At 41.0% G+C, this 14,363-nt stretch overlaps 2 protein-coding genes across 3 annotated transcripts in view; both read left to right on the top strand.

Annotated features, from left to right (window-relative positions):
* Positions 1 to 14,363, top strand: part of LOC114366150 (protein KIAA0100-like) — a 28,434-nt gene that overhangs the window by 3,128 nt on the left and 10,943 nt on the right. Inside the window, exons 8-15 of the mRNA XM_028322927.1 lie at positions 222 to 363; positions 2,508 to 2,675; positions 3,406 to 3,609; positions 3,837 to 3,964; positions 4,464 to 4,797; positions 5,048 to 5,395; positions 5,798 to 5,987; positions 6,416 to 6,584. Of these exons, the coding sequence (XP_028178728.1) occupies positions 222 to 363; positions 2,508 to 2,675; positions 3,406 to 3,609; positions 3,837 to 3,964; positions 4,464 to 4,797; positions 5,048 to 5,395; positions 5,798 to 5,987; positions 6,416 to 6,584 (1,683 nt within the window). The remainder of the gene's footprint in view (positions 1 to 221; positions 364 to 2,507; positions 2,676 to 3,405; positions 3,610 to 3,836; positions 3,965 to 4,463; positions 4,798 to 5,047; positions 5,396 to 5,797; positions 5,988 to 6,415; positions 6,585 to 14,363) is intronic.
* Positions 8,116 to 14,305, top strand: LOC114366158 (uncharacterized). Of its 2 annotated transcripts, XM_028322936.1 has the most exons (5): positions 8,116 to 10,405; positions 10,711 to 11,522; positions 11,556 to 12,221; positions 12,363 to 13,906; positions 14,058 to 14,305. In XM_028322936.1, exons 1-4 carry the CDS (start codon positions 8,212 to 8,214, stop codon positions 13,878 to 13,880), a joined length of 5,190 nt encoding a protein of 1,729 aa, XP_028178737.1. In that variant the 5' UTR covers positions 8,116 to 8,211; the 3' UTR covers positions 13,881 to 13,906; positions 14,058 to 14,305. The 2 variants fall into 2 exon arrangements, with proteins under 2 accessions (XP_028178737.1, XP_028178736.1); XM_028322935.1 differs by having other exon boundaries at positions 10,711 to 12,218; positions 12,360 to 13,906.

Genomic DNA, 14,363 nt, shown 5'->3' with positions numbered 1-14,363 from the left:
CCAGATTTTTTTTAGATTTTTGTGATGGCTAGAAATATCCCATTCTTGTTGCTTTTTGAACAACCCTAGGCCAGATGGCAGTGAAGTCTACAACCTGATAGGTCTCAGGGGAAATTTAACTACTAGAATAGCTGTTTTTTTACATGATAAAGCATAGGATCCCACCCAATATGTTTCTGACTAAATAACTTGTTTTAAATATTTTAATTTTTCACTTCCAGCTGGAAAAAGGCGTTCTGAACTTATACCTCATAATAAGCACGCTGAATGTTATGTACGAGCACAGTGACGTCTTCAAGTGGTACTCGTCCCTAAACAAGAGGAAACAATTGAAGCCTTTGCACCTTAGAGAAGAAAATAAATGTAAGTACATTATTACAAGTATTAGGCCACTTTTTGATTTAATCCAAGCTGAAACCTTTTGTCAAGCTCATATAAATAAATAAAGTGCTTCCAAATAAACGCCTTCTGGGGCTTTCGCGGAAGACCAGCTTCTTGACATGCCTTTACGAGCTAAATGCTGAGTGGGCCTAATGGCGCAGTCGTAGCCCACTATTTTTTTTTTACTTGTTGTATTGTTTTTGTTTATAAATTGTTCTTACTGTGTTCAATAAAGTCTTATTCTATTCTATTCTTCTGCAAAAATTACATAATTTTTCAGTTTATATTAAAGCAAAACTTCTACTTGCATGGAACATTGTATATTAGCACACTTCGCCTTAAACCTTAGGAATTAGCGAGGCAAATTAACGAGTGTAGGAATTAGCGTCATAAATTAACGGCTCTGATAAAATAAAACTGATAACGTCAGTTCTGCAAGGTTCATTGTCAAGAGCAAATCAGTATAAGGTTATTATTAACTACTTGTAATGTATGTGATACATTAGTTTAAACCAGACAGAAGCATGGATTTTCCTTATTTTGGAATTGTGCTAAAATTAATATTGTTTAAAATATTATTTACCGCGATACTGATTAAAGTACGCCCATAGCGTCATAACAGCGATAAACATAACACACAAAGTAGCCAAACAGTTAGCACACGTCTTTGTTACAACTGGAATAAGGGTGTGTTATCAAATTTTAAGTCACTTTGAGTGTTTTGACGCTGACTGTACTATAAAATATCTATACTCGACGCAAAGACTCGTGGCAGGCGGGCCATCATAAGTAATTTTCGAAACATATGTAGATGCACATTCGCCAATATTTTATTAATTACTAGCTTTTCGCCCGCGTGGAATTTTGTCTGTCACAGAAAAACAATATCGCGCGTATTTTCTCACGGCTTAGACCTACCCTAGACTACGACAAACATTTTAAAACCAAAATCAGCTCAATCGGCCCAGCCGTTCTCGAAATCTCGAGTTTTAATCAGACTAACGAACATCAATTCATTTTTATTTATATTGNGAAGCATGTCTGTCGTCGCAGGAATACGGTGTTATATTTATTTGATTTGCAGATTTTCTGGGTGCGTGTGTTAAGATTTTTTGCGTCGTATGTTAGGTGTCTGTGTTGGCGAAGTGTAGCATGCAGGACAAATAGTTGTCTTACGGTTAAGACTTTGGTTTCCTCGTACAGGCTTTGAGTTGGGTACCTGTAGGGCTTGCGCAGCATTACCTTTAGCAGAGACCTTTGGGCGCGCTCCACTTTTATTAATTTTGTCTTGCATGCTCCACCCCACACCGGTATACAGTAGCTCAAGATGGATTGTACCAGTGCGTAGTAAATTGTTATTAGCAGATTAGGTTTTAAGATGTTTCTTAGCTTTTTGAAAATCCAGATCAATTTGCGTGTTCGAGTGGAAACGAGTTCTATTTGTTTATGCCATGACAGTGTTTCGTCCAATTGGATGCCAAGGTATCGGTTACTACTTCACTATGGCACACGCCGCCGCTCATACAAACCTACATCGCGGTGACGGAGTTTTATATCCTGCCAAGTATATAATAGGCAAACCAAGATGGTGAAAATTGGACCTTGGTCCCCGAGCATAACACCCGCTCGGAAGGAAGCACTAACATCTAGCTTCCTTATTGTGGACGAACATCATATCCCACAAACATAACACCCAAAGAAGCCAAAAAGATTACCACACGTCTTGTTATCAAATTTTTGGTCACTTAAGGTGCGTCGATTTATTTGACGCTGTGCCATGAAATATCTAACTAACTTATGTTTCTGATGGTATTGAGGGATGTTATGGATATGTAGTTTCGGTTATGGATATAGGAATAATATTATACCGGTTTAGGTTACGGTTACGGATATTTTTTTTATTTCGGATATCCGAAAGTTTCAGTTACTAGGCCTTTACATAATAATGCTATACAAAAAACAATTTAAACTGCCTACACCCGAAACTATTCAAAACTTTTGAATCGGTTACGGTTACGGTTTCGGATACTTTTTTATTCGGATATCCGAAAGTTTTGGTTACGGTTACGGATATCCATAACATCCCTGGTATAGACTAATATTTTTATTCCTAATTTTCTTGATAGCATGGTCAGGTTCTTCGCTCCTGTCGCGGGCGGTGAGCGGATGCGTGGTGCAGGGTTGTGCAGAGGTGCGCGGGGTTCGAATCCTGACCAAGCTGGCCAGGGATAAGGCCCTGTCCTTTGGCTGCGCGGGGGTCAAAGTCAAACTCGACCAGCTGCTGGATACTAGAGGTCAGTAGTAGCATGGTCAGGCTTCTCGCTTCTCTCGCGGGCGGTGAGCCGATGCGTGGTACAGGGGTGTGCAGAGGTACGCGGAGTTCGAATCCTGACCAAGCTGGCCAGGGATAAGGCCCTGTCGTTTGGCTGCGCAGGGGTCAAGGTCAAGCTAGACCAGCTGCTGGACACTAGAGGTCAGTACGCAGTAGTTATAAGGAGTCTTCATGTATGAAGTATTCTACCGATTTGTTCTTCATGGAGAGACGACGACTAAGAAATGTGGTAAGATTATTACAGGGTTTTTATAGGGATCAATGACGTGGGAGGAGACGGAAGGGTTCAAAAGCAAAACATTCCGACGGGTCGAAATAAGGGGGAATTGTTTGCTTTTGAAAAAGTTTACATTTAGGTGGTTATTGTATCATGTTCAGTTTTTTCAGCCATCTACATTATAAAAAGCATAAAAATACACTCTAAAGGCCTTTTCAAACCTGAGCGATATTAGCTGCCGCTGTGGGTAGAGGTACATACCGTGCGGGTTTCGCTCAGGTATTTAGTATCAAGTACCGCGGCTAGAGCGTTTTCTCTGCCGCAGACGGTAGCGAATACCGCTTAGGTCTGAACAGTATTATTACCGCATACCCACTGGGTTTTCTCTGCCGCAGAATAGGCCTTTAACGTTTGAGTAGGCAAAGTTATATCCTATTTTGGACATGTCTTATCTAACAACCGGTCTGTTCCCCAGACGAGCCGTACCAATGGGCGATGGCCCGCTGCGTGGTGGGGCGGCGGCACTGGAGCGCCGAGCTGCTGGTGGACGGCGGCTGGGCGGCCCCCGGCGGGGCCCCGGCGCCGCCGCCCCCGCGCAAGCAGCACGCCTGGGGCTCCGCCCTGCTGGCTGTGGCGCTGGTCAAGTGGGGCAGCCACGGGCCCACTGACTCCAAGGTAGGTGCTGTCCTAGTGTGATCTAGACGAGCCATACTAATGAGCTGTGGTCCGCTGCGTGGTAGTCGGTGGCTGGGCGCCCCCGCGCAAGTAGCACGCCTTGGGCTCCGCCCTGCTGGCTGTGGCGCTGGTCAAGTGGGGCAGCCACGGGCCTACTGACTCCAAGGTAGGTGCTGTCCTGGTGTGATCTAGACGGGCCATATTAGTGAGCGGTGGCCCGCTGCTTGGTAGACGGAGACTGGGCGGCCCCCGGCGGGGCCCCGGCGCCGCCGCCCCCGCGCAAGCAGCACGCCTGGGGCTCCGCCCTGCTGGCAGTGGCGCTGGTCAAGTGGGGCAGCCACGGGCCCACTGACTCCAAGGTAGGTGCTGTCCTAGTGTGATCTAGACGAGTCATACTAATGAGCGGTGGCCTGCTGTGTGGTAGACGGAGACTGGGCCTATTGACTCCAAGGTAGGTACACAATACTTGACAATAATTTGTCGCCTTAATTTCAAATGCCTTGAAGAGTGGCAAACAACGCCAGTTGAACACTTTTGACCAGTGGTAACACGTTCTTAGGCGGTTATCACACTGCGCCGCGCTCCGTCGCGGAGCGCGGGGCGACAGATTTAATAATTGTATGCAAGTACCTCAGTTTGTATGGAAAACACGCGCGGCACTTCACACTGACAACGCGTCCGCGTGCGTGATTTTTTATATGAAATCACGCGCTCCGCGGCGGAGCGCGGCGCAGTGTGATAACCGCCTTACCGTAGATAGAAGTTAAGACTCAAGTTTAAAAGGAAGTTCAAAGTTGCATACTTTGGTTTTAAGGCCAATTGTTTTGATGTTTACATTTATATTTTTTCACTTTCTAGGTGGAAGCCATGATGGACTGTCTCCGTCTCGAATGGAGTACAGCCATCGCAGAAACCATAATCACTCTCGTGGACTGCCTCAACGAGTACCGGCCTACCAAAGTAACCCAAGCCCCGCCCCCTTCGCCCGAGGGCGTGGCCTCAGAATCAGCGGACCAATCGCCGTGCAACATCGCCGTGAACGTAGCGCTGTCGCATATCAACTTATTCTTTATTATTGATGAGAACATGTGCTTGATGACGAGGGTTGATGCCGTGACGTTGGAGAAGACAGTCAGCAAGTCTGGCGCGGTCGTGAGCGGGCTGAAGGCTGTTGATATGGTGCCTTATAAAGGTGAGTAGACAAACATTTCCAACTTATTATTATGGTAAGCAACCAGAATTGACCAGCAACCACACTTTAAAGAACTCAGTGTACTTACAGTGTAATTTTCCTATAACGTCATTACTTTGTGTGTCTTATTGAATTCTATCCAAAGGATTTCCTAAATAGTTACTTATGCTAGACACAAAGTTAAACATTTAACAAGGATTTTCTCATGAAATTATTATAAGTTTCATTACACTTTGTTTTTTCCCCACAGGTAATTTCCTCTGCCAAAGATCCGACGAGATCCTCAACTCTTTCTTCCACGTGCGTCTCGCCAGAATCGAACACGTGCCTTCCAAGGAGCGTTTCTCCTCACTACTAGACTTCCAGTTCATTGAAACCGTCGAGTTCGAATGGAGCGCGAATTTGCACCTTAAGATACTGACTTTAGTGCGAGCTGTCAAAGGATTTAGACAGGAACTGAGAAAGAAAACCGCCTCTCCTGAGTCTTCGGTGGATACGAAGACGAAAGGGAGAGCGTCGGATTGGAGAGTCTCGTTCAAGGGCGAGACCAATTTGGGACTGCATTTGTCGAAGGAGAACGACATGCTGTTTACTACCGGTAAGTTTCGACTTGAGAAGTAGTTATTAGTAGTTCTAGTAATTTGTGAAGCCTATAGGTAGCTCTTTTAGCGTGGGAAGTTCACCTAAAAGGTGGACCGACGACATCGTAAAGGTAGCGGGGAAGCGCTGGACGCAGGCCGCTGCCAATCGATCAACTTAGAGGGCATTGGGGGAGGCCTATGTTCAGCAGTGAACGTCCTGTGGCTGAAATGATGATGATGATGATAGGTAGCTCTTTTATATGCCCAAAACTTTACTTTCACGTAAATGTAAACATAATTACTGCAAGAACCTCTGTTACAACCATAATGTTCTCACGAATTGGTGACGAGGCAAATGTTTTTGGGATAAAATAGGCCCTAAAATAAATAAATAATCAGATTCTTTTTCCGTTATCTAGATGACATGACGATATCCTACGATCACGAGGCCGGCTTATCCATCATATGGGTCCAGATGAAGATGGTTCTCAATGGCGACGAGATTATATCCGTGGATGGATATTGCATGGAGCGAGCGACGAATGACCATGAGGTCAGGGTGGAACGGAAGGCGAATGAAGGCTTCGTGTTGGCTTGGAATAAAGTATGGTAAGTTTTAAAGATATTAATACTACAGGGATTTGAATATACGAGTTGTGTGTCATGAACTTCGCAACACCACCTAGTATCGTAAAAAGTAATTAAAAATAGTGCGTAACTGACAATCCCGGTGAAATAATATTGGTTCAAGTATTTGTTATAAGCTGCATGTAAACGTGATTTCAATGGATCACTGCATGGTTTAGCACTATCCATGTTTATTTCTGAAATCATCTCAGGAAAGAACGAGGGAGATGAACAGCCCGCAAAAATTTTATCAAAACTTTATCAGTATTTTTCCATTGCAATTTTTTAAAATATGAATCTGAGCACGCGCATGTGTGGTTTACAGTGATCATAATCTTTTCAATCTCTTTTTTTTATTAAGTTGAAAGATTACTGTCACATAGAGAGCACTTTATTAAATATTCTTGCAGGTCAGTGAACGTGGATTCCATCCGCGTGGTGTTCCCGTACAAGCACCGGTTCGCGGACGCGGTGCAGGGCGACTTCGTGTCGCTGTTCAAGTGGGTGAAGCTGGTGCACGCCATCAAGAAGAAGCCCTTCACTGCCGAGAGTCCGCTGCCCAGCGACTTGCATATCAAGGTCACTATAGTCTGGTCTGCGAGCACGTACAATTTTGTCCAATGACTCCAAGCTACCCATCCTTATCGCGCTCGCACACTCACTGCGGGCGCCCGTCGCACAGTCGCGACAGCAATATAATTACGCGCGAGCGATAAGGATGGATAGCTTGGGATCATTGAACAAAATTCTACGTGCTCGCAGACCGAGCTTTAGAATAGTTCTTTAAGGCTTTTTATCCACTGTAATTTGAACCTTATTCACTACAATAAATTTTTTTAACATGCTGTGCACTAAGTAAGTATGATGGTTTTGAACGTTTTAATGCAACCTTACCACTTCGGGATAATGTGACCCCTAGGCCACATACATCGTGATAACCCTGAAGATTCGCGTCATCGCAATGTGGCGCTTTTTTGCATAGTCGCAAGGACTTCGCTCCGCTGTCGCTCGAATGTTATCGCAATGTGTGTGACACAGGTGTAAACATAATGATGAAAAGAATTGCCATAAGATACATACTCAGTCAGTTAGATAGTGTTGCGGCTCAATCCGTCTATCAAGCGTCTCTAGTACTTAATTGCATAACTTATAATTAAATAATCAATTAACTTCCTTTCCTAACTAAATCGTAATTTCTAATACATGTAATTGTTTGTTATTGCTTTGTCGCAGGCGTTTTTAAACTTCATACTATTTTGTACTGTCAAAATCACTTACCTTCCAGTCGCCGCGCGATACGCACTATTGTAATACATTTTCAAATAATACGAAATATTCATCAAACCTGAGTTTTATTGGCTCCGAATGTCAGCGAAGACATAAATTGGTGGCCCATGAGGGGAATCTAGCCACGAAACCAAGAAGAATTCGCCAATATCCTGCAAAAAGTTCGCCGCGTCATCGTGCTGACCAATACTTCAGGAAGACGAAATCCATCACCGAGGACAAGGGAACACCGATTGAGCTGCTGATACTGGCACAGGAGTCGATCTAAAGCTTCACACCGGCTGCAGTTCATGAGATAAGTGTCCAAATTTCCAAAATCCTTTCCTCCTATCATTCCTACAACCTATCGCATTCCATAATAACGTCCATTATCCAATTCTATTTATATACTAAAGCTTGTTGCATGCAATCGTACCTATTCACAAATAATTAAATCCTCAATTTTATTCGTAATTTCCAAATTATACAAGATTTTAGTTTGCATAAAACCGTTATATTTTTCTACCTTCAAATCAAATATAAAAATAAAATTTACATATTTTCACACTTCAATTTAAAATCATCTTCAATTCATTCAATACAATAATTTACTTGGTAATTAAGTTACTTTTGCACAACTTCATACGTAATTTAACGCCAAGTTGGTGGCCCATCTAATCAATTTACTTGCACTTCACCGTGCCAATTATTTCGTGTCGGCTAAAACTATCTGCCGAATATTCCAGCTGTTCCGGCTCCGGCCTACACTCAGCCTTACGCTGCATCACCAACGAGTGCGTAGTTCCAGCTATCAAGACTACCGCCGAGGGAGGAGCGTGAGCTTTTTTTCTTTATATAACTTGATACCTAATTACCTCAATTCATATTGCAATTTACAGTTAATTGGAATTTACATTTCATTGCAATTTAATTTAACATCATGTCTACCTCCAGTGAATGCAATTATAATTTTAAAGAATTAAGTGTGAAGCGAAAGTCGATCAAAGGTCAAATCACTAAATTTAGAAACTTTTTATGCAATATACAGCAAAAAGATGAATTAACCAGTGTTGATTTGGCTGAACTTACGCTCAAACTTGGAAAGTTTGAGTCTTTATCATTGAGGTTTGACGATTTGCAAAATCAGATTGAGGTGTTAAATTCAGATAATTTAGACAGGGAAATAGACGAACGGGAGAGCATCGAGAATGATTTTATAATTAATATTGCAGCAAGTAAGAAAATAATTGATTCTTATAACTGTGACATTCAACAAAGGCGCGAATCTATATTTCATGATGTCACTGCTTCTGCTCAATGCTCATCCGATCATAATATGGGGTTCAAGTTGCCACAGATACAAATTGCGAAATTTGGCGGAGCATATTTCCGCTGGCTGGAATTTCACGATACCTTTGAAAGTTTGATTCATAACAACAATAGGATTTCTAATATTCACAAATTTCACTATCTTGTTTCGTACTTAGAGGGAGAGGCGGCAAGAATTATATCTAACTTCGAAATGTCATCAGCCAATTATGAACAGGCATGGCAGCTTCTCTGCAATCGATACAATAACAAACGACTTTTAACAAATCATCATTTAAATTCCTTACTAAGTATTCAATCAATAACTCGGGAATCAGAAAAGTCGTTACGATTCTTAGTAGATCACATGACAAAAAATCTACGTGCATTGTCCAGTTTAGGCCAACCTACTGACAAGTGGGACATGCTTCTCATTTTCATGCTTTCATCTAAATTGGATAATCGTACTCTTACTAAATGGGAAGAGTTTCGTAACACACTTGAAGATATGCCGACTTTAGCTCAATTTAATAAATTTTTAATTGACCGAGCTGACGTTTTGGAATCAATTAATAGAAATAAATTCGATAGCAACAATAATTTCAGTAAAAATTCACCCACAACGTCACGCAGTTATGGACAACAATCCAATAATAATAATTACAATAAAGGCACTACTTACACCAAAGCGCTTACTAGTGTAAATACACAAAAGCCTCACAATATGTTTGTGTGCGTTATATGTGGAGACAATCACAGAATATATGATTGTTCTGTTTTTAAGTCCAAAAGTGTACAAGATAGGCTAAATGATGTAAAAAATCATAAATTATGTAGCAACTGCTTACGGCAAGGTCATTCATTAAATAACTGCCGCATGGGACCATGTCGCGAGTGCAAAAAGCGACACAATACGCTTCTTCATGATCCCACAATATCATACAAGTCTAACATTTCAATCAATGATTCTGAATCTACAACTATTGTCAATCATTCCATACAAAACCAACAAGTAATTCTGTCAACTGCCTTAGTAGACGTTCTCAATCCCATCACAAACCAGTCAATAAAGGTGCGTGCATTGTTGGATTGTGGAAGCCAGTCATCTTTTGTCACTAAGTCATTACAAAATAAACTAAAGCTAAAATCAAACCGTCTAAATAACATACAAGTTATAGGAATAGGCAACAGCTGTTCTAATCAGCCCATAGAAACTTGTAACGTTCAATTACAGTCACAAAATATATCGTTCAGTACACAATTATCATGCTTCGTACTGAATGAAATAACTACAGAGCTGCCAAGGGCTCCTATCGATATCAAAACTCTAAAATTACCATCATCCATCATACTGGCCGATCCCACCTTTAACCAGCCCTCCAAGATTGATATATTAATCGGGGCAGACATTTTTTGGGACATTCTTGAGAACGAACAACGTTCTTTGGGGTGCCCAGGTCCTAAATTGCATAATTCTAAATTAGGGTGGCTAATTTCCGGTCCTATATTTACACAAAATTCATCATCTAAGTCAGTACAATGTAACCACGCTTCTATTTCACAAAATTCAAATAATGAAGTAGACAAAATGCTTCCTATATTTTGGGATCTTGAAGAGATTCCCCAAAAACGCATCCTAAACAAAAATGATGAGGAATGCGAAAACCATTTTTTACAAAATACAGTTCGATTAAACAATGGCAGGTTTAGTGTGAAGCTGCCCTTAAAGGACACAGCTGATTATTTAGGTGATACATTCGCTCTCGCTAAAAGACGATTCATCTCACTAGAAAAACGATTCAAACGAAATGCTAATCTAAAGGCAGAATATTGTAAACTAGCTTTCCGCCCGCGGCTTCGCCCGCGTGGAATTTTGTCTGTCACAGAAAAACTTTATTTCCCTGTTTCAAAAACCGGGATAAAAACTATCCTATGTTCTTTCCCGGGACTCAAACTATCTCTATGCCAAATTTCATCAAAATCGGTTGCGAGGGTTAAGCGGGAAAGCGTAACAGACAGACAGACAGACAGACAGACAGACAGACAGACAGACAGACAGACAGACAGACAGACAGACAGACAGACAGACAGACAGACAGAGCTACTTTCGCATTTATAATATTAGTTGGGNAATATTGTAAATTCATAGAGGAATATTCAAGTTTAGGACATCTTTCAGAAATTAACATAAAACCTGATCCATCATATTTTCTCTGTCATCATGCTGTTCTGAAGGAAGTTAGCGAGTCCACCAAGTTGAGAGTAGTTTTTGATGGCTCGGCAGCATCGACTTCAGGATACTCACTTAATGACATATTGAGGTCAGGTCCCAATGTGCAAGATTCCTTATTCTCTATTCTAATTAGGGCTAGGCAATATAAATATTTACTAACCGGCGACATCGAAAAGATGTACCGCCAAGTTGAGGTCGATGAGTCAGACCGCAATCTGCAATTAATATTGTGGAGAAACGACGAATCTCAACCTATTAAAATATTAAGGCTAAACACATTAACGTATGGCACAGCCAGCGCTAGTTATCTGAGCACTCGATGTATTTATCAACTAGGTGACGAGTGCGAAGATGAAATAGTGAAGGAAATAATTAAAAATGATTTTTATGTAGACGATCTAATTACAGGGTGTGATCAAGAAGAGGATTTACGCAATTTACAATATTCAATTTCTAAAGTATTAAGTTCAGGATGTTTTAATTTACGAAAGTACAAAAGTAATTCACGCACATTGTTTCAAAATTGTAACATATCAGGTAATCAGGAAAATTTAATATTTAGTGAATCAACCTGTACACTCGGTCTAGGATGGGATCCATCCACCGATACCTTGCATTTTCCAACAAAATTCACCCCGCAAGATAATAATGCACCAATTACTAAAAGGTCAATTATGTCTCAATCTTTCAAGATATTCGACCCACTAGGTCTATTAAGTCCTGTTATAATACAGCCTAAAATGCTATTGCAAAAAATGTGGCTACAAAAAATAGACTGGGATGAACCAGTGCCACAAGATATCAAAAATAGTTGGGAAATATTTAAAAATAATATAACATATTTAAATCAATTACGAATTCCACGATTAGTACTGTGTGACAACCCTATTTGTATTGAATTACATTCATTCAGTGACGCATCTCAATATGCTTACGGTGCTTGCATCTATATGCGTACGGTGAACGCTAATGGCAATGTGAGCGTTAAGTTGTTGTGTTCTAAATCGAAAGTCGCTCCGGTAAAACCTACAACAATGCCGCGTCTTGAGTTGTTGGGTGCCTTGCTCGCCGCGCGATTGTGCAAGTCAGTCACAGATGCGTTACGATGCAAACCGACGCGTATTATTCATTGGTGCGATTCAAGCATTGTTTTGGCTTGGCTAAAACACGATCCAAGGCAATTAAAATCTTTTGTAGCCAATCGTGTTAATGAAATTTCAGAAATAACCAATGTTTCATCTTGGCGTTACGTGCCTACGTCACAGAATCCCGCAGATCTAATCACTCGTGGTGTAAACACAAATCAATTAATATCTATGAATTTATGGTGGCAAGGCCCAGAATTTTTAACCAATGATTCATCAGATTGGCCGATTTTAAAACAAAATAATCAACAAATATTACATGAAGGGCTGATTTTTCAATCGTTGGTTAAGTTTTAACTGAAGAATAGAACTGTCATTTTGACTTATTTCCCATACTAAAACTGTCAATATGCCAAACATATTCTTCAGTTAGAAGTTATCCAGCTATTGAAAAATCAGGCCGAAATTAAATCTAATGCAGTTACCATTTTCGAGTCTATAATTAATTTTGATAATTATTCCAATTTCAACAAATTATTGAGGTCATTTGCTTATATAAAAAGATTTATCAATAACGTAAAAAATCCAAAAAACAAACAATTAAATTCTTTAACCGCTGAAGAACTAAATAATGCATTCCATTGTTTATGTTCCATTGCACAACGTCAATCGTTTCCCGTAGAATATGATAATTTAATAAATAACAAATCATTGAAGTCAAAATCTAAAATACTTTCATTATCGCCATTTTTTGACACAGATAAGCAGCTCATACTGGTGGGCGGGAGGATTGATGCCTCGGCATACACTTATGAGAAAAAACACCCTATATTACTTCATGCCTCCCATCGTTTAACAAAATTATATTTTGAGCGTGAACACATACGAAATATGCATGCAGGTCCCTCATTATTGTTAGCCACTGTCCGTGAAACCGTATGGCCAGTGAACGGCAGGCGTCTTGCCAGGCGTGTTGTAAATAACTGCGTGCGTTGTAGGCGCGTAGTAGGTAAAACGTTGTGCCCAAAGATGGGTAACCTTCCAGCCCAAAGAATAACACCTGGTTATCCATTTATGTCTGTGGGTTTGGACTATGCAGGACCATTTTATATTTTAAATCGAAAAGGACGAGGCAGTCGTGTCATTAAATGCTATTTATGTTTGTTTGTTTGTATGCGATACAAATGCATACACTTAGAAGCGGTCAGTGACCTGTCCAAAGACGCTTTTCTAATGACATTACGAAGATTTATAGCTCGTAGAGGAAAGCCAGCAGAGGTATTTTCCGACAAAGGTCGTAATTTCGTGGCTTCCTATAAAGAAATTAGTCAGTTTTTAAAGGAAAATGAATCTGCTCTTTGTGATTTTGCAAATCGCGAAGGTATCAAGTTTTTTTGCTCTCCAGCATACGCTCCTCACTTCGGAGGTATTTTTGAAGCTGGAATAAAATCAGCTAAACATCATATTAAACGTGTAATGGGAAATACCCACCTTACTTTTGAGGAGATTTCTACATTGTTTGCGCAAGTGGAGGCCATCTTAAATAGCCGACCCTTGTATCCCTTATCTTCCTCACCAAATGACTTCCTTCCTCTCTCCCCAGGACACTTCATGATCGGCAGACCGATGACATCGTTGCCAGCGCCAGATCTACACAACTCTAAAGAAACCAGTCTTCGACGATACGAACGTCTTGAGAAGCTGCGACAGCACTTTTGGAATAGATGGCAGAAGGAATATATTGGAGAACTACAACAGAGGACCAAATGGAAGGACAATATCACAAAACTCAAAATTGGCGACATGGTACTGATACACGAGGAACACGTACCACCTCTGAACTGGAGACTAGGCAGAGTCGCCAGACTATTTCCTGGTACTGATGGGATCTCCCGGGTAGCAGATGTCAACACCGTGCGAGGATGCGTAAGAAGACCGCTCACTCGTCTATGTCCACTACCAACCGAAGATTCTTCATGTTGAAAGTTCCTTTCAACGAGGCGGGAAGANTCAGTTTGTATAGAAAACACGCGCGGCACAACACACTGACAACGCGTTTGCGCCCGGGCCGGGATTCGTTAATGTCGCCACGCAGACCGCGGTGCAGTGTGATAATCGCATTGTCAAAGCCATGATATTACTTAAAATTTCGTTTGTGATTGTTGCGGCTCAATCCGTCTATCAAGCGACTCTAATACTTAATTGCATAACTTATAATTAAATAATCAATTAACTTCCTTTCCTAACTAAATCGTAATTTCTAATACATGTAATTGTTTGCTATTGCTTTGTCGCAGGCGTTTTTAAACTTCATACTATTTTGTACTGTCAAAATCACTTACCTTCCAGTCGCCGCGCGATACGCACTATTGTAATACATTTTCAAATAATACGAAATATTCATCAAACCTGAGTTTTATTGGCTCCGAATGTCAGCGAAGACAGATAGATATTTATTGGTTGTGT

Source organism: Ostrinia furnacalis, unplaced genomic scaffold (assembly GCF_004193835.3).
Source record: "Ostrinia furnacalis isolate ACB-3 unplaced genomic scaffold, ASM419383v2 OfSCF0550, whole genome shotgun sequence".
Lineage (NCBI taxonomy): Eukaryota > Metazoa > Arthropoda > Insecta > Lepidoptera > Crambidae > Ostrinia > Ostrinia furnacalis.
This window is presented reverse-complemented; position numbering and strand designations above follow the sequence as displayed.

Excerpts from the sequence above, each read along its gene's own strand:
- LOC114366158 (XM_028322935.1), top strand. The coding sequence starts at position 8,212 with ATGTCTACCTCCAGTGAATGCAATTATAATTTTAAAGAATTAAGTGTG. Across the intron at positions 12,219-12,359 it reads ATAATCAACAAATATTACAT|GAAATTAAATCTAATGCAGT; the intron begins GAAGGGCTGATT and ends AAAAATCAGGCC.